We start from the raw sequence: 20,542 nt of genomic DNA, 5'->3' as shown, positions 1-20,542 counted from the left end.
CTGTATCATTCTTCACTTAGTTCTAGAAATAAAATAACTAAATCTTTTTGATCCAAACAAATTGGTCTGAGTTCAGTCTTTGAGTGTGTGGCATCATTTCTTGCCTGAGTGTGTACAACAAATGCTTAACACTACCCTCTGATAGAGCCTTACTGCTCACCCACACTGCCACAAATGGAGAGTAATGTGCTATCTACTTTTACCTCTGCCTACCTTTGGGGTTAAACTGGACTCTGTGCTCACTATACCTCATGTTGGTATAGTATATACAGAGCCAGCTTCCTACAACCTCCTGCTGTACTTATTGCACCTTGCTCTTCTCCACCTTGTATCCCTTCTTGTTGTATCCTGACGACATAGTGCTTTGGAAGACTGCATAACAGGATGTCGTTTGCTTTAGTTAGTTAGTGAGATCCATGGGGCCTCACTGTACCCTTGTGATCTTTGCAATTGCAGCTGGCCCCTCAAAACGTAATGCGGTTAGGTACTGACTGTCGGGGTGTAGCAGGATGCTAAAGAATGCATTTTTTATGTCTATTACAGAAAAGTAATTTGCATTCGCCAGTATATTGGTTAACATGATGGACGGGTCTGGTACTAGGGGGAACTTTGGGGCTACGATGTCGTTGAGGGGAGATAAGTCTTGTACCAAGCGCCAAATTACCTCTTTACTCTTTTTGAATGGGGAAAATCAGAGTGTTTCAGGGGGATAGTCCCACATAGTGGGCCCTTGATCAATTAGTGCTTGGGATTCCCTAGAGAGTGGGTATTGGCGTTCTCTGGGAAAGGTGTTCAAGTTCAAGTTCAGAAATTTGTATAGCGCACCACTCACCAAGAGGGTCTCAAAGCGCTTGAGGGAGCCAGGTTTTTAGCTGCTTTCTGAAGGAGAGGTGGTTCTGTGTAAGGCGGAGGTGGGTGGGGAGAGAATTCCAGGTTTTGGCCGCTAAGTAGGAGAAGGATCTTCCTCCCATGGTGGATCTATGGATGCGCGGAATTGCGGCGAGGGCTTGATTGGACGATCGTAGTTGGCGGGTGGGGGTGTAGAAGGATAGTAGTGTGTTGAGGCATTCGGGTCCTAGGTCGTAGAGGGCCTTGTGTGCGTGGGTGAGGAGACGGAACGTTATTCTTTTGTTGATGGGGAGCCAGTGGAGGTCTTTCAGGTGACCGGAAATGTGAGCTTGACGGGGGATATCCAGTATGAGTCTGGCTGAGGCGTTTTGGATGCGTTGGAGTTTTTTCTTTAGTTTGGCTGTGGTTCCGGGGTAAAGGGTATTTCCATAATCCAGTCGTCTTGTGACCAGTGTGTGGGTGACTGTCTTTCTTGTTTCGGTGGGGATCCAACGGAAGATTTTTTTGAGCATGCGTAGGATGTTGAAGCATGATGATGAGACGGCGTTGACTTGTCTGGTCAACGAGAGGGAGGAGTCCAGGATGAAGCCCAGGTTACGTGCGTGATCAGTAGGTATGGGTGCTGTACCCAAGGCCGGTGGCCACCATGAGTCGTCCCAGGCAGAGGGGGATGATCCTAAGATGAGGACTTCCGTTTTGTCCGAGTTTAGTTTTAGACGGCTGTTCTTCATCCATTCGGCTACTTCTTTCATTCCTTCGTGTAGGTTAGTTTTGGCGGTCTTTGGTGAGGGAGAGGATCAGCTGGGTGTCGTCAGCGTAGGAGATGATGTTGAGGTTGTGTTGTCGCGCGATGGATGCGAGGGGACTCATGTAAACGTTGAAGAGGGTGGGACTGAGTGATGATCCTTGTGGTACGCCGCAGATGACTTCGGTGGCCTCTGATTTGAAGGGGGAAGGCGGACTCTCTGGGTTCTTCCGGTGAGGAACGAGATGATCCAGTCCAGTGCTTTTCCTTGTATTCCGATGTTGTTGAGGCGTTGTATGAGGGTGCTATGACAGACTGTGTCGAAGGCGGCGGAGAGGTCAAGTAGGATGAGGGCAGCTGTTTCTCCGTTGTCCAGTAGTGTTCGGATGTCGTCTGTAGCTGCGATGAGGACGGTTTCAGTGCTGTGTTTGGCTCGGAAGCCGGACTGTGAGGGGTCGAGGGATTTGTTGGTTTCAAGGAAGGCGGCGAGCTGATTGTTGACGGCTTTCTCGATGACTTTGGCAGGGAATGGGAGGAGCGAGATGGGGCGGTAGTTCTTAAGATCAGAGGGGTCTGCTGTGGGTTTCTTCAGAAGGGCGCTGAGTTCGGCATGTTTCCAGATTTCCGAAGGTAGCAGAGTTGAAGGAACATTGATGACATCGCGGAGATGGGGTGCGATGATGGAGTCTGCTTTGTTGAAAATGTGGTGGGGGCATGGGTCGGTTGGCGATCCTGAGTGGATGGAGTTCATCAGGCGGATGGTGTCTTCAGTAGTGATTGGGTTCCAGGCGCAAAGGTTGTTAGAGTGCTGTTTTGGTTCGGGGGTGGGTGGTGTTGATTTGTCTTCGGACTGGTTTTCAAAGCTGTTGTATATGTCGGCGATTTTGTTGTGGAAGAATGAGGATAAAGAGTCGCAGAGGTCTTGTGAGGGAGTGATGTCGTTGGTGCCGGCGGTGGGGTTGGTAAATTCTTTTACGATGTTGAATAGTTCCTTGCTGTTTTGGGTGTTGTTGAGTTGTCAAGTCAATCTTTGAGTGCTGATTTCTTAGTGGATCGGATAAGTTGGTGGTGTTTGCGGGTGGCGTTCTTGAAGGTGGCCAGGTTGTCAGTGGTTGGGTTTTTTCTCCAGGCTTTCTCGAGGGTGCGGCAGAGTTTCTTGGATTTCTTAAGGTCATCGTTGAACCAGGGGGCTTTTTTGCTACCTTGCTTGATTTGATGACTTTTCAAGGGTGCTAGTTCGTCGGCGCTGAGGGTGATCCATTGTGTGAGGTTGGTGGCTGCTTGGTTTGGGTTCGATGATTTGGCAGGAGGGTTTAGGTGAAGCGAAGAGGAGAGCTTGGCGGTGGTGATTTTGTTCCAATTTCTTCGGGGAATAGGTTGTGGGGGGTTGTGGGTCGTGGTCTTTGTGTAGTTGAAGTGAATGCAGCTGTGGTCCGTCCAATGGAGAGCTGTGGTGTGATCGAAGGAGATGTGTTTGCTGGAGGTGAAGATTGGGTCGAGCGTGTGTCCGGCAAGGTGGGTGGGGGTGTTAACAAGTTGTTTGAGTCCGAGGTTGGCCAGGTTGTTCATAAGGGTGGTGGTGGTGTTGTCGTTATTCTTTTCCAGGTGGAAGTTGAGGTCTCCCAGTAGAATGTAGTTCTCGGAGGAGAGGGCATGTGGGCTGATGAAGTCGGTGATGTCTTCGCTGAATTGTGTGCGGGGTCCTGGAGGTCTGTAGATGAGGGTGCCTCTGAGTGTGGTCTTGGGGTCGGTGTGGATCTGACAGTGAAGGTGTTCGGCGGTAGCGAGGTTATCGTCGGAACTGGTCGTGATGCGGATGGTGTTCTTATGGACGATGGCTATGCCTCCTCCCGTTTGGTTGATGCGGTCCTTTCGAGTGATCTTGTAGCCGTCAGGGATGGCTATGGGGATGTCAGGCGCTGATGAGGCGTTCATCCAGGTTTCTGTAAGGAAGGCGATGTCCGGCGATGTGGTGTCGAGTAGGTTCCAAAGTTCAATGGAGTGTCTGTGTACCGAGCGGGTGTTGAGCAGGATGCACTTTAGGTGGTTGTTGTCGGAGTTCTGTTTGAGATTAGTTGATTTGGTGTGGGTCCTGATGCAGTCGAACTTGCAGGAGTAGCAGGTGAAGGGTCCATAGGTGTGACCTGGGGCGGCCTCGTAGCAGTTAGGGAATCGGCCGGGGTTAAGTGCTGAGAGGGAAGCGGCGTCGTACGTTAAGCGGGAGAAGTGGGAAATACGGGGGCAGGGGGTCTGGCGCTGGGCGCGGTCCAGGCGCGGTCCGGCGTAGACGGGCGCACCTTTGGCGCACCTTCGGCGCGCATGGGGCGCTACCGCTGCGCGTTAAAGCATCTGACATATGTGGATAGTGGGAGGGGAGGGGAGGGGCGAGGGAGGAGCAGCAGGGAGGCGGGAGCGGGGTGGAGATCCGGGCAGGGTGTCACAACAACAACAACAACAATAAACAAAATGGCAGCAAGCCAAGATCGAGACAGGATTGGGGCACATTTACATAAAGCGCGATGCGAATGGCAGTGGCACCGGCACAATCAGGCAAGGGTGATATCTTCAGGCAGCACAGTGCACACCCGTCGAGTTCAGGTGTCACTGAGGAATCACGTGCTGCTTGATTATCAAGGTATGCTGCCTAAAGCAGCATACTGATTATTCAGTCACGATTTATTACTCTTTTCGCTCTTGACATGGTCCTCCTACATTGCTGCATCTTTTAGATTATGGAGTTCTAATTCGCACTTAGAGACTACAGAGCAGTTTCAGTAAGTGGACACATGGCAGTTGTTTTCTGGTGGAGACAGACACACAAGTGATTTTTTCGGACACACAAGTACAGTAATTGTGCCTGGCACGCTTGAGCACAGGGTGTGGTCTGCCTGGACACGGGGTCACCTGTCTTAGGGCATGCGCAATGTATTTGGCATTGGTTTAACATCACATTTATAATGTGTTCATGAGCTCACTTGGTGAAATTAATGTTTTTCCTCTATGCTTCGAAATTTGATAATTGATTTGCGTGATTACATTCTTGCAGATTCGCCCCTGACGAAGGGACAGACGTCCCGAAATGCAGTGGGCCTTTGTTTTGTTTTGAATAATTGCGACTCTATTATTGTAAATAAAAACTGTGACACACATGTAATTGTTTGCTTTTTGAATATGTTTATTGAAATCTGAATACAGCACATCATGCAATGATTAAAATTGTATAAAGAGTTTGTCACACTGCTTTGAATATTGTCATGAACATTGCGCAGAGTTTGAAATCATATCAGTATTAACCCCCCACTGTGCTCGTGTGAGCCCAGGCCGCCTTGTTGGGACCTGGCCACTTCCACATCCCAGTGTGCCATGCTCACCAGCTCACTGCCCTGGTATCCATCAGTCACCCCTCTTGCCAGGGGCCCTATGCCAGTGGTGTGGGCACAGATGCAGAGCCCTGTGCCCCTACAGTACCCAGGGCCATTCCTGGGCACTGTAAGTGCAGTGCTGCCATTAAGAGTATATGGTGCTGGGAGGTTGTCATTACAAACTCCATAGCACGATAATGGCTTCACTGAAGACTGAAGTTTGGTAACAAACTCCTCAGCACAATAAACCAATACTGATGCCATGTAAAATGTTCATGTAAAATGCACGACAGAGGGCATCTTAGAGATGCCCCCTGAAACCTAACCAACTCCCAGTGTCCTGACTGTGTGGCTACCGAGGCTGCCACCACCAGACATGTTTCTGGACCCCTGGGTCGAGAGCCTGCCGCTCTCGTGGGCCTGGAACAATGCACATCCTGGGATGAGGTGCCAAGCCTTCTCTTCCAGGATGGGCAGGGGAAGCTTCAAAGGCATACTGCCTTTGTGATCTTCTCCAGGCCACTTGCTGTACTCAGCAACTGGCCCCCACCGGTTCTGACCCCCACTCTGGCGGGAAGAACGGCGCGAAACCCTAAGTGAGGAAAGGGGGTGTGCCAGCCTATGCCAACCCCATCCCTCAGGTGGGAGAGGCGAGGTGAAGCACGTCTCTGGGCTCCGGCCATCTTGAAGATCGGGAGCCCTGCCCAATCGCAGCTAGGCTCCTGCCCCCCCCTCCCACAGCCTAGTGGGTGTACTCACCCCAGGACAGGGACGCATTGGTCCCTGCCCATGACCTACCTGTAACGCCCCTGAATTCAGTATTTAGGGGCACCCTGAACCTTCCTTCCTCAGATCCCGATTACAAGAAGAACAACAAGAAACAAGACGACCTGCTGTGCATTTGCTAACAAAAGTACGACACCCACTGACTTGGCCCCGGAACCCTACAGGCCTGTTGATCCTTGAACCGGCTCCTGCGAAACTCCGGCGTCTCCTGCGGACAGCAACCTCGAAAACCCCGGAGGACCTGCCTGCCTTGACCCTTCCAAAAGACTGGGACTCCCACGAGCAGTGGTTCTGATCAAACCGCAATACCCCTGGTACCAGCCAGGAACCGTGAATCCAGCCCACTCTGCACCCCCAGCCCGGCCTGTGCCTGAGTGAACAAAGACCACGAGGATGTGCCCCGGCAACTAGGACCCGAAGTCCAGCGCCCAAAGACCCTCCTCGACGACCCAGACGACGCCTGCTGCCTCAGAACCAGCGACCCCTCCAACCCGCGACCAGCTGAGGGTAAGATTCCCCGACGCCAAAAGACACCCCTGCTCCCCACTGCCACCTGTGCCTTCCTTTGGGGTACCTACCTCTTCTCCAAGATCCCAACTTACCTCTCGAAGTGGTGGTCACACCTGAAGAATCTCCGTCCCCGAGCCTGCAGCCTTTGTTCACTTTGTAACTTTCCCATTGGATAACATTGAGCGCCCGACTGCTCAAAAGCACCCTGCACCCAGCCGCCCGAGTGCCGCTGGAAGTGCAACTACTACCCTACTCTACTTCCCCACTTGCCCAGAGTAAGTGACCAGGAGCTCAGCTCCCACAGCCGTGTGGCCTGCCTGCTTGCAGCCACCAACCAAAAGCCCCCTACCCTCCATTGGATTGCATTGGGCGTACTCTCTCTGCACCCGGCTGCCCCTGTGCCGCTGAGGGTGTTACAACTGTACCTTTCCGACCCTGGGAGACCCCTGAGTCTATGCCCAGAACCTTAACCTCACCAGTCGAGTACTCACCTGAAAGCTGATAACTCACTTTCCTTCCATAGGCTAACATTGACTGGTTTTCACTGAAATTTCTTCTAAGTGTGGAGTTTTTAAACTTTAAAATATTTCTCTAAAATCAGCCGAATAACGATTTCCGAAATTCTCACCTGGGATCTGGAGAGAAGCCAGTGCTGTACTTTCTAGCTCAGTATTGAACTGCAAAAGTAATCCTAACTGTACTTACCAGTTACCTGCATTTTCTCCCATAGGAAACCATTGACTGTTTTTCTCTGAAATTTCTTCTAAGTGTCGATTTTTGCAAATTACAAATATTCTTTTAAAATTGTACCAACTACTGAAACGTAAATACTTAACTGTTCGAGGCATGTGACTGTTCGAGGCATGTGGGCTGCTGAATTCATATCTGTGCATAGATCGCCGCCTAGTGTTGGGTCCGGATGATTGCACTTTGTTGTCTTGGAAGAGTCTTCGAAGTATCACGAAATAGGTGACTCCTCCCCTGGACTACAGTGCGCATGGGCATCCTTTCCATGCTCAGATTGTTTTTTTCGGCTATTGGGTTCGGATGCAAACTCCTTTTCTCCAATCGGAATCGAAACAAAACTTTGTACTGGATTACAAAAGTAACGAGAACCTACTTTACCTGTGACTTGAATTTCCTTCCATAGGATAACATTGCTCGTTTTTCACTGAAAAGTTTCTAAGTGTCAACTTTGAAAATACATTTATATTCTTTAAAAATGACAACTGTAACCAAAACGATTTTACTTAACTGTTTACAGCTTAGGCCCTGGAACTGAATCCAGTACCAAGTCCTGTGGTTAGAAAAGTAATCCTGAAAGTAATCAACTGCATTTATGTAGAAAACCCCATTGAGCTCAATGTTAAATTGTGTTTAGAATTGTGTTGCCTATTGAAACCCCAGTAACTATTGTACTTACCAAGTCAATTGCCTTTCTGCAAAGTAATTACCCAAAGTCACGCATATTGAGAAAAGTATATTGTGATACCTGTTGGTTCCAAAATAAAACAACTATAAAAAATTGGCCTAGAGTTCAGTTCTTGAGTGTGTGAAACCTTTTGCTGACTGAGTGTGTACAACAAATGTTTACACTATCCTCTAATACTGCCTTACTGCTCGACCAAGCTACCACTTTAGAGAGTAAGGTCAGATCTGACTTTAACCTCTGGTATACCTCTGGAGATTGGGGACTCTATACACACTGTACCTTACTTTGGTCCAGTATATATAGAGCCACTTTCTTACAACTACTAAACGGATTTACACCATTTCTAAAAAGGTAGCTTTCTGAGCCAAGCAGTACCTTTTTATCAAATTTGTTGTAATTCCGTTCAGCAGTTTTTGCTATAAGTGGCTAAAGTTTCCTATGAAAAAATGACTACCACTATTCACAGGAACTACTAAATGGATTTACACCATTTAAAATAAAGGGCGCTTTCTGAACCAAGGGCTACCTTTTTGCAAAATTTTGTGTAATTCCGTTCAGCAGTTTGGGCTGTAGCCGTGTCTAAAATTTCCTATGGGAAACAACATGGGGAAAACACGTTTTGGGACCATCCTTTTTTCTCAGCCCCTGCTGGACGAATCGCCCCTAAACTTTCAGGATAGGAGCGGACTGGAGCTGGCCGTAAGTTCTGAAAATGTCACGAAGATTCATCAACCGGTGCCAAAGTTATGGCAAATAGAATGTTGCTGATTTCCTATGAAAAATAGGTCCTAACTATAACTACCGACTGGCGACTGCCAGTAGGGGATATATATATATATATATATATATATATATATATATATATATATATATATATATATATATATATATATTACTTATATATATATATATATATATATATTACTTATATATATATATATATATATTACTTATATATATATATATATATATTACTTATATATATTACTTATATATATATATATATATTACTTATATATATATATATATATTACTTATATATATATATATATATATTACTTATATATATATATATATATATATATTACTTATATATATATATATATATATATATATTACTTATATATATATTACTTATATATATATATATATATCTCCTGAAGTCACATCAGGGGCAGGAGAGATCTGACAGTGAACCAAACAAAGCCCACTATCGATGCATGGGGAAGTTACTAGCAAAAGTTTCCAGATCCAGTCTGGTGCATAGGGAAATTCACAAGATGAGGATTCTGCTGTTAGATAGTCTGTACCAGAAAAGGCATTACCAAAGGCATGTTACATGTTCATCTGCACCCTCCCTTTTTGGTTTTGGTTTCTAGACAGAATTGTAATAGGATTTTTTCTGTCTGAACTTTTTGAGATTTATTGATTTGATATTGAGTGGGGGTGGGGAGAATCTTTTGTTAGATGTGTCTCAGAAAAATTGATTCTCAATAATGATGTGCATATCCAACACATGCAATGTCTACAATTCAAAGGATTACAAGTAGTAATTGTATTAGATATGTATTGTGTTTAGATATTCAAGTATAGCTAATTATGTGTGGTTTTAAAATGGTATGGTCTTAAAAAAAACAGCCTTTAAATATTTTAAACTGCAACACTGAATATTGAAACTTATTTTTCAGCCTGCCGATCTTAAGAAGCGAATAGAGTCCCTAATCGACAGAGACTACATGGAAAGAGACAAAGAGAATCCAAACCAGTACAACTATGTTGCTTAGAGTATTGGCCTTTGTTTTTCTGAGCACTTGGTGTCCTCCTCAAATACCAGTGGATGAACTCGCCTATTGATCCCATTAACTGAGTTTTTATACCACCGATGACTGAATGAAAGCTGTGCAATGGCGAAAGAGTATTGTTGACTTTTTTAGTCAAACCAATGCCCATTTAAAAGTACTATTTACATTTACAAAGAATGCTGTTGAACTCACTGCATGTTGTTTTGATATGCAGAAAAATCTTCGAAAGTACCTTTACTTTGTGGCTTCACTTGTCTCTGGGACTGAAGAACAATATTCTAGAAATATAACAAATATTTTTCACATTGGCTGTTGTGACCATAGGCTCTTAGAGTAGCCTTTCAGCCATGATGAAGATTGCATGCCAACATTTTGTGCAGATACTAAGAGTCTGGATTGTGCTAATAACATTATTAGCCCAGAACATACCTTCTGAGGTGCTAACCAAGTAAAATGTATGAGGATAAATGTGTTTCTAGTGAAGGTTCTTCGTAGTGTGAATTCATGAATCTTCGATGCATCTACTGTAGTGTTTGAGTACAAATGGACTGTTTTCGGCTTCTACTGATGTTTAATTCTTAATTATTTACAATGTTTGTAAAACTAAATCTGTGGACAAGAGATGTTGGCCTGTCTAGCATTCCTCGAAACCCCCAACAAGCAAAGTAGCAAATAAGGGTTATAAAAAAAGTAGTATGATATCAAACCACTTCTCACCCCTCTATAAATACATTATATTTTACATTTTAAAACTATTAATTCCATTGGAATGCTGAAGCTTCTTTAGGGCATGAATGTATTTAAAGTAAGATAATAATCTGAGTTTGGTTGTTGGCCTGTTAGACCTTACCTGTGTCAGCGTTGCAGCTAAATTGCTCTACCTCTTTTCTGCTCTCTGCCTGGGTTCCACAGTCCAGATGCCAACATCACTTCTGAAGTGACCTCTACTGAATTATTTGTTTTTCAGAAAGCACAGTGCTGAATAACTGAAAATGAGACTGTATTGGGGCTTGCTTGTTATGGTTTGGGTTAACTGCCTGAAAATGTCTCTTGTCCATTTGCTCCAGACGCTCAATGTTCTGGTCTCAGTAGTCCACAATGTTTCCTTTCTTGAACAAATGCTAAAATATACTGAGTTGCCATTGTTGCCTTTTGTTTTTGGTGCACAATGTTAAAGCATTTGTGAAAACCATGGCCCAGAAAAACATTCACTTAGCCAGTTTACAGTCCAGGTCTCTCGCAAATGTCTAATCTGCACTAGACTTCCATTGTTACAGATGTTTTTTTCCCAAATGTATCTTAAACTGCCGCATAAGAAATGTTTGAATTGCTAAACATTTTCAAAAGTTGTGGATAAATTAGTATGTATGGTACCAACAATGAGCAGCCCCTCGCTATTTTTTTGCTCTCCTGGTTTTGTTCCTTTGGGATTTTTCCTCTTGAATGTGCCTTGTGGAAAGATTCTTTTTAATAGGGACTTTTTTATTATTATTATATTGTGCTTCTGTTGACTTTTCCATGCAGTACATCAAACTGCAGTGTACTGGATGTATAAATGTAATTTTAGTTTTTAACTTCACATCAGTGGTTAAGCGTTCTACTTAAAGGTTCAAAGCACTTTTTCCTTTGACTGCAAATAGTTTCACTCCTTAGTTAACAGAAGGTGCCAAAGTTAATACTGTAAAAAGTAAGTTAAATAGTTCAGGTTCAGATTTTAATCTTGCATCGAATCAGTTATTAATAGCATTTATTATGGCATAACATTCATTTGATGAAAGTTCAGTCAATGTCCCAAAGGCGAGTGTTAACATTGCTTTTTTATTTGTATATACAAAATTGTGTGAAATGATGGTTAAATCATTCCACTTAGTTCTAGGGTATTTTCTTTGAAAATATACACTAATGTTTTTTCAGAGTACAGCAGCATTCACAAATGTAATATACTTTTGTAAACATTCTTTGGGCCTGTGTCTGGAGTGGCAAACTAATCCTGTTACTTTAGAGAAGCTTTACACTTCAGGTCATTGAATGTGAGAAATTGTGCTTGTTCGCTATATCAAAACTTAATCGATATGCTGACCAGCAAAAAGGGCATGTGACAGCATTTGCATCCGCTGCAACAAACCTTTTTAATGTTTCATAGTAAATATGAAATGGGTACAGAATCTTTCTAAGATGGTAAATAATGTAAATATGTGTCCCTTCAAAGAGTGAGAGAGTCTGTTATCTAGGTATTTTGTGTCATTTAATAAATATTAAAACAGTTTTGTGTTACATTGTTGTTGTAAAACATGTGTTGTATTGTGGGTACGCTTGAATAATCATTACAGTTAACTCTAAATCTAGTTCTACACATCTCCTGGAATGAACAATGTAATTTCTCTCTATGAAGCTATTGATAGCTTTGGGTATCCTATACCAAAGGGTTCTTCAAGAGTTTCACTGAGGGGAAATAACTCTTTCTTCTTTACAGATGTAGCAATTAAGTAAAGGTGAGACATTATCTCTAGAGTGTTCTAGCTGCCCAGCACGCATAAGTAGGATGGTGCTTTGTTTCACTTACATTCCAATGAAGGGTTTTGATGTAGAAATGGAAAAGAAAAGACCGGACTAGCTGATTGAGTTGGAATATTTTGGTAGACGCATACACAATGTTGAGTCTGGTTTAATGTGCCTTTGATGGTGACCTTCCATCACACACACTTCCTCTTGATATCTTATCTCAACTATGATATCTTTAAATATAGTACTTTTGTGGGAGGGTGTTTGCTACTCAAAAATCAGAAAGTATCTTTCTGTGTTGCAGTCATTTTTCTAACTCTACAGTGCTGCCAGTGGCTGCTCCCCCCGCAATGGCAGAGCTTCTCCACACTGCCTGGCTTAGACCCAAGAAATGTAAAATAAAACGATTCTCTTGCATCGTTTTATTTTACATTTGCCAGCTCTGCCAGCAGTGTTGGGAGGTGCGGAGCTTAGGCATGGGAGGGCGGAGGAGGAGTGCTACATGCACTCCACTCTCAAAGTGTGCATAATGTGTTTTGGCCGGCCTTCTCAGGCCGACCAAAACACACATGTGCCCATAGGTTTTCTCCAGCCCAGCTGCATTGAGCAGCCCGACTGGAGAAACCCCACGGGCTCCTTGGTCTGAGCAGGGCGTCTTCCCTGCCTGCTCAGACCAGTCCCGCCCTGCTGCATGAGGATTAGAAGGGAGTCGGGGTCCCAGGGTCTGCTGGGACCCAGGAAGATAAGAGGCGGCTAATGCGAAGCTGGAGGCTGCTGGCCACAAAGGTAAGATTTATATATATTTTTTATATTGTATTAACCTCCTCCTCCCAGCCCCAGGCGCACAACCCCACCCGACCACCCTTTGTTTATGGTGGCCACCGCTGATCACTGCTGAACATTTTGCTGCATTACGAAGAGATTTTGTTAAAAGAAAAGAAACCTTTCCTTCATACAGCACCACCACTCCAGTTCACTATAGACTTGTCACTAGTAACTGAAACAAACATACATCAAATAACCGCAATGACTGTATAGGACACGTGCAGCAAACTGAAATCGCAGATCCAGTTTTTGGAGGTCTCACTCTGCTCCGCAAGCTGTGTTTGATGGAGAACCACATATCAAGTGTAGTACTTGGCTCTGAAATTTCCATCCACTTGTTTACGAAGTCATAACCTCTTACATAAGTTTCCTTTCCTGTTCAGGTTTGAGTAACCATTTAAGCAAGATCAGCTAAATTGTGGACTTTACCTGACTGTGCCAGACACAATTTCAGGGCTTTCAAACAACTCTTTACAAGGCCATTCACTGAGGCTTACACATATTAGTATGTCCTCAGTGGAATTCTTTCAGCCTTAAGTCTTGCCTTCAGGTCCTTCTGCAGTTGTTTGTATCTTCCCTGGCATTGAGCCTCTGGTATATGCTGAACATCATAGAACATAATTTCCCATTGAAACAACGACCATGCAGCCTCAGTTGAAAAGACTTAAACTACAGCCAATAACATTATTACCTCTCGGATTTTCAGTGCCCTGAGTTCTGTTATGTTTTATACAGGACAGGTTATTTTTTTAACGTTTGTTGGGGTTTTTAACTACCCCATTTGGCGGTTCTTCTGCTTGAAAGTGTTTCTCTGGCCAGGTCATGGACTCCTATCCAAATGTTATTTCCAAAGAAAGACCTCTTTAAGCCCTGTGGAGCATGTGGGGAAAAGAAGAACAAGTCTATGCAGATGATGCACACAAAAAGTGCATTCTGATGGATACTTTCTAACCACAGATTCATCACCTTGGAATATCCTCCATGCACTAGAATTGGATGCAGAGAATTTATTAGCAGTGCTCCTAAGCGCTTGTAGGTGGCATCTTCCATCTCCCTGCTGACCTCATATCGGCCCATAAGTGACAGGGCAAAGCTGCATATAAGCACCACCCCTGTATGGTGCCACCCCTGTATGGTGACTTTTGATGGATTTTTCAAACCGCAGATGCCTAACAGAATATTCCCCAGATGTTAGATTGGATCCAGAAGAGGTATCGTGATGGTGTAATGGCTTCGTTCCCGCCCCGGATGTGACGGAGCAGAGTCACATATTCACATTGTCACTGCACACCAATGTTCAACACTTACTCTCTGCACCTTTAAACTTTTCAGCAGTTGGTGAATCCTTTCAAATTCTTATTCCACTGTTCATGGAAATGTTATCCGCACCAAAGACTACAAGGTTCAACCTGTGCCTTGGCTGTCAAACATGTTGCTGACAGATGGCATATTGTCTGCCACCAGTACTTGGGTACAATTACTAGAATGTGCTCTCATGCACCCTATGCTATCTAGGACTGTCAAGCAAAACTATGTCGTGGAATACCAAAAGAAGTCACAGATCTCACGCAAGACCCACAAGTCGCAGGCACAGATCCATTCCCACTCTTGAGACTGTTCCTGTAGCAAGTCTTCTTTACAGTCAGTCGTCCACTGAGTCGAAGAAGAAACATAAGTCAAAGATGGACTGAACCACCACCTGCCAATGTCTGTCCAAAGGGAATTCAGGTGATTGTCAAGGTGCCAATTGATCTCAACCAAGATCCCTATCAAGGAGAAAATGTTCAGGGCATGTGTGCTGTAGATAACATACTTTGCTTACTCCTGTCATCTAGTGTTGGGTTTGGATGTTTGCAAGTTGTTTTTCTTCAAAGAAGTCTTTCCAGTTGCAAGGTAAAGTGACTCCTCCTTTCGGTAGCAATGCGCATGAGCATTGACTCCATTGTCAGATTGTTTTTTCCGCCATCGGGTGCGGACATGAATTGCTGCGCTCCGGTTCGAAGCCGCTCTTTGGGTTCCCCCTTGGTGCGCAATCCACTCTACCCTCGACTGTATTTTTTTCGTTAATGTATCCCACTTCTCCGCATATCGGTTGAAGAAAACTTCAATTTCGATCAGGAAACTTGTGGAAGGCCTTCGGGCCCAACCGTGTCAGTCCACCTCGCAGTCGATGGAACGGACTCCATTCAAGTTCTATCCTCGGTGCCACGCGAAGTGTCCACGCACCGACTCCCATCAAGTGTGCAACTTGTGCTTGTCCACATCAACATTCTGGAGCTGCGGGCGATCCGGCTTGCACTGAGGGCATTCCTCCCCTCTGTCCGGGGGAGTGTAGTGCAGGTGTTCACGGACAACACCTGGCAGGTTCCCTGAACGCCAGGGCGGACTTACTCAGCCGTCGGTGCATGATGGGTCACGAATGGCGTCTGAACTCGGACGTGGCGCAAGGCCTCTTACAGCAGTGGGGAGAGCCTTGGTTAAATCTATTCGCCACAGAAGAGAATGTGCAATGTCATTAGTTCTGCGCATTGGAATTTCCAAGGCGGCACTCGCTCGGAGACGCTTTTCGTCGCGAGTGGAGTTGCGGTCTATTGTACGCCTTTCCGCCTATACCACTTCTGCCCAGAGTGCTGAAGAAGATCAGGCGCGACCGGGCCCAGGTTATCCTTGTTGCTCCAGACTGGGCACGAAGATATTGGTATCCAGAGCTACTCAGCATGTCTGTCGATCCCCCGATTCTGGTGCCTCTTCAGGAGGACCTTCTGTCGCAGCAGCAGGGGACGGTCCTCCACCCGAACCTGTCCAGTCTCCACCTCCATGCTTGGAGATTGAGCGACGACAGTTGAGGCCATTTGACTTGCCTCCTGAAGTCTGTAATGTCATTCTGGCAGCCAGGCGTCCCTCCACAAAGTCGGTATGTGCCTGCAGGTGGAACAGATTTGTGGCATGGTGCACAGCAAAGGCTGTGGATCCACTCTCTGCCCACCTTTCTGAGGTTCTCCTCTTCCTTCTTTCTCTTGCCCTGCAGGGCTCTGCTCTGGGCACTATCAAGGGCTACCTTTCTGCCATTTCCGCATTCTTACGGCTACCTGATCATCCTTCTTTGTTCAAGTCCTCGATTGTTAACAGATTTTTAAAGGCATCACTCATATGTTCCCTCCTGTTCCTTTCGTGATGCCCCAGTGGGACTTGAAACTGGTTTTAACTTACCTGATGTGCGCTCCTTTTGAGCCGCTTCATAACTGTCCGTCTTCTTATACTTAAGACTGCTTTCCTGGTTGCATCACCTCTGCTAGGAGAGTGAGTGAGCTCCAGGCTCTTTCCTCTAAACCTCCTTTCCTTTCTGTCTATCCGGACAAGGTTGTGTTGCGGACAAGACCCTTTTTCCTGCCCAAGGTAGTCACAGCCTTCCACATCGGGCAGTCCATCACCCTGCCCACCTTCTTTCTGCCTCCGCATCCCTCGAAAGAGAAAGAGAGGCTCCACCATCTGGACCCAAAACATGCACTCTCATACTATCTGGATCGCACACTCCAGTTCCGGGTGGATTACCAACTCTTTGTTGGTTACGTGGGTGCTAAGAAGGGACGTGCGGTGCACAAACGGACCATCTCTCGGTGGATCGTGTTGTGCATCCAGGTGTGCTACTCTTTGGCTGAAAAGGAACCTCCTGTTGGGCTGCGGGCCCATTCCACTCGGGCCACGGTGACTACTACTGCCGCCCTGGGCCTGGGATTCCCCTTGCAGGACATTTGTCAAGCAGCTACATGGGCCTCGCTGCACACTTTCGCAAGACACTACTGACTGGACAGCCAAGTCCGGAGGGATGGCTTCTTTGGCCGTTCCGTCCTCCAGGACTTTCTGGTGTGATTATTGGTTTGCAGACCCACCACTGGGGTTGGTATTGCTGGGGTATCTATTCTAAGGTAAGGAATCTATCACTAACGTGTCTCTTTCAGATGCACAAGTTACTACTTGTGTAACAATATATCTGTAAGAGGCATTAGTTAGTGATATATTCCTTACCGACCCACCCATCCTCCCCGTTCTGCGAACCGATATCTAGGGTTCAGGTCATCCCCTTTCAGGGCCATAGTTTCATGGCACCAGTGTTGGTTTTTATCATGGCTCTGCGTTTCTGGCGCGGAAAAGCTGTGTATAAGAACTGACGTCAGCACGCAAAGTACTCCGACGACGTCATTGCGGCGCCGACAACTGACGCGGAGCCGCGGACGACGCCTACCGACGAGCATGGGTACTGCTACGCAAAAAAATTCCGGATCCAGTCTGACGCCTGGGGATATTCTAAGGTAAGGAATCTTACGGTATGAATATCTTGAAAAATGCCCGAAAATCTACTACAAGAGCATATTATGCAGCTAAATGGAAACAATGTTATATACTGTAATAATAACAATATCAACCCATTAGATATTTCCATACAGAACATAATCTGTTACACTTACAGCAATCTGGACTAGCTTTCACATCCATCCACTTACATACCAGTTATATGAAAGAAACATGTAGTGATAGATTCCTTACCTTAGAATTAACCCCAGGCGTCATACTGGATCCGGAAAGTTTTCGTCGGCAGTACCCCTGCGTGTCACTAGGCATTGTCGTGCGGCTCCGCGTGCGTCGTTGGCACTGGGATGACGTCGCTGGAGCTACTTAGACGCTCCCACGCGCGCTGACGTCAATTCTTTCTTTTCCCGCGCTAGCAAGCGCAGATCCGGGAAGAGCTAGTACCCCCAGTCACTTTTTGACCGAGTTTTTTTTAGGCCTTTTGTCTCATCTTTTCAAGTCGATCGAGTCCTGGTGTCGTAGGAATGCCCGGCTTCAAAAACTGTGGGGGCTGTCACCCCATGATGTCGGTAACAGACCCACACCGCATGTGTCTATTCTGCCTGTGGCGCGACCCGACTGCCGGGCCATGGCGCCGAAAACTTTGCAGGAGCGTTCTCGAAAGTTGCTGGAAGTCCAGCAGTCGGCTCCGTGCTTCTCGAGGTCCCGTGGGAGGTCGAGGGACGGGTAGCGGAGCCGTCACCATCATTCTTCGGGATCAGGTAAGTCGAAGCATTCCAAAAAGAAGTTGTAGAAGCATTGTCGCTCTTCGACTTCCCCTCGCCCGCCGCGTGACACGGCTGAGGGTGCGAGTGGTGCCACCCCCACGGCTCCATCGGAGCCCTTGACGTCGCCGCCAGTCTACCCCCGTTTTCCGGGTGCGGCGGCGACGCCTGCTCAGGTGCAAGAGTTTCTTGCTGCCATGGCCCGACTCTTTGAGCCATCTGACTGCGCTGGTGCTCCTGCGGGCTCCGCGGGCCCGACTGGGGGTCCTGTCCTTCCATCACCGGCGGCTCCAACCCCAGTATCGCCGCCGGCTCCGGCCCCAATGCCACAGCACCTCCTGGGATCTGGTATCGGACCTCGGTCGAGGCCGGTTGACCTAATAAAACCTCCACCAGCGCCGTCCTCCCCCGGCACCACCACTGACGTTGCCCACTCTTCGGGACATTGTCCCCAGGTTCAGCCCCAACCCGGACACGGTGCCGCATCTGGGCCATCCGGTGCCGATACCGACACCGATGGGGCCCTTTTTGCCCTATGTCCCTCCTTATTTTTAGCCTGTTCCACAGACTTCGAAGGAAGGGGAGGACTGGGCGGGGTTTTAGATCTCTCTAGCACAGGATTGTGCTTATGACCCGGACTGGGCAGAGGATTTGGGGGAAGCCAGTGGTCTTGACACCTCCCCTAACCTTGGCATGCTGTCTCCTCCTACCGTGGCTACGGAGGAGGGAGCCAGTTACGCAGTGGTGTTGCGTAGGGCAGCCGAGGCCCTCGAACTCCCTACAGTGGCCATCAGGACTAAACTGACAGAAGTGCTCCAGCTGGCGGCAACCTCTTCGGAGCCCTTGCTGCCCTTTAATGAGGCACTGTCTGATGTTCTTTTGGGCACCTGGTCCAGGCCCAACACAGGGACTCCTGTGGACAGAGACGTGGCCAGACGCCATCGCCTGGCTCCGGGTGACCCCCTCTTTCTCTCCCAACGCCCCACCCCTGAGAGATTGGTTGTCCAAGCCTCTACTTCCCAAAGTGCGTTACCTTCTGCACTTCCGGATAGGAAATCCAAGAAGCTAGAGCAGCTTGGAAAGAAACTGTTTTCATCTGCCAGCTTAGGGCTGCGGTCGGTGAACACTGCATGCCTCTTGGGCCGTTATTCCCACTATCTGTGGGACACGGTTGCGCAGGTGCTGCCTAACTTCCCGGAAGAGGCCCAGGCAGTCAACTCCCAGGTTATTGTGGCTGGGAGAGACGCAGCGAAGTTCACCATACGTTGTGGGCTGGACACAGCCGACTCACTGGGAACATCAATATCCACGACGGTGGCACTTAGGCACCCCGCCTGGGTGAGGTCAACTGGTTTCTCAGGGGCTCTCCAAAACACTCTGATGGACATGGCATTCGCCTCTTTGGCAATAAAGCAGACAGTGCGTTGGAGCGCTTGAAGGACTCACCGGGCTACGGCCATGACCTTGGGCCAGCCGGCCACTCGGCCTCCTCCGCCTTCTGCTTTTCACTCCTTTCGTGGCCACCGAAGGGGTGCCCCACCACGTTCGCAGGGCCACAGGCCACAGCAGCAACAACTTCAGCGTGGCTGCGGACGTGGGAACCATCAAGGTGGTTCAGGGGGCCAGCAGACGGGTCAGTCCACCTCCACCTCCGCAGCATCCACTGCAAAACCTTCCTAGTCTGAACTTTCAGGCCCATAAAATGCCAGTGGGTGGCAGAATTAGCCATTATCTTCCCCCACTGGCGCAACATCACATCGGAAAAGTGGATGTTGCAAATTGTCCGAAGGGGCTATTCCCTCCCTTTCGAGACAAGCCCTCCAGCCATGCCATCTCAGTACCACCGCATGTCGGGGGATCACTTGCCACTTTCTCCAGCAGGAAGATGCGGCTCTCTTGGCAAAGGGGGCCATCGAGCGCGTTCCGACGCCAGAAGTAGGTCGTGGTTGTTAGTCCCACTACTTTCTGGATCCAAAGGAGGACAAAGTCCTGCGTCCTATCTTAGAGACCTTCGGAAAGTCAATCGCTTCCTCCTAGAAGGAGAAGTTCAAGATGCTCACACTTGCTCAGGTCTTCTCTGCCCCAGACCCGCAAGACTGGATGGTAGCGTTGGACTTGCAGGACACCTATTTTCAAATCCCTGTCCTGCAAGGCCACCGGCGTTACCTGCGGTTCACGGTAGGCCAGTAGCACTTTCAGTTCACCGTGCTCCCCTTTTGCCTTACCAGCACCCCTCGGGTGTTCACGAAGGATTTTCAGGCTATTATTCCAATCTTTCAGCCTCTATCCCGGGTTTTGGTCAGGATGACCCTTCAGCTACTGGGCCTGATGGCCTCCTGCATCCTGCTAGTGGATCATTCCAGATGGCATATGCGGGTTCTGCAGTGGGGCGTGAAGTTCCAGTGGGCACCGCATCGGTAAAACCCTGTCCGATCACGTCTAAATCGGAGGGCACTGCACAACAATTGCATTGGTGGCCCACGAATCGCGAGTGAGTCAATGGCAGATCCCTCTCCCTTCCCCAACCGGAGCACACAGTGGTGACGGACGCGTCCCTCCTTGGTTGGGGCGTTCACATGAAAGGGGCGGAGTTCAGAGACGTCTGTCTCCGGCGAAGTCCCAGCTCCATATCAACCTTCTGGAGCTTTGGGCGATCC

At 47.5% G+C, this 20,542-nt stretch overlaps 1 protein-coding gene across 1 annotated transcript in view; it reads left to right on the top strand.

Annotated features, from left to right (window-relative positions):
* The window catches only part of CUL4B (cullin 4B), a 945,370-nt gene extending 933,610 nt beyond the window's left edge, over window positions 1-11,760 (top strand). The window contains exon 21 of the mRNA XM_078688736.1: window positions 9,373-11,760. Within this exon, the coding sequence (XP_078544862.1) occupies window positions 9,373-9,468 (96 nt within the window). The 3' untranslated portion in view covers window positions 9,469-11,760. The remainder of the gene's footprint in view (window positions 1-9,372) is intronic.
* The last annotated feature ends 8,782 nt before the right edge of the window (window positions 11,761-20,542 follow it).

Source organism: Lissotriton helveticus, chromosome 4_1, assembly GCF_964261635.1.
Source record: "Lissotriton helveticus chromosome 4_1, aLisHel1.1, whole genome shotgun sequence".
NCBI lineage: Eukaryota > Metazoa > Chordata > Amphibia > Caudata > Salamandridae > Lissotriton > Lissotriton helveticus.
The sequence above is the reverse complement of the archived record's forward strand: the minus strand, read 5'-3'. Positions and strand labels throughout refer to the sequence as shown.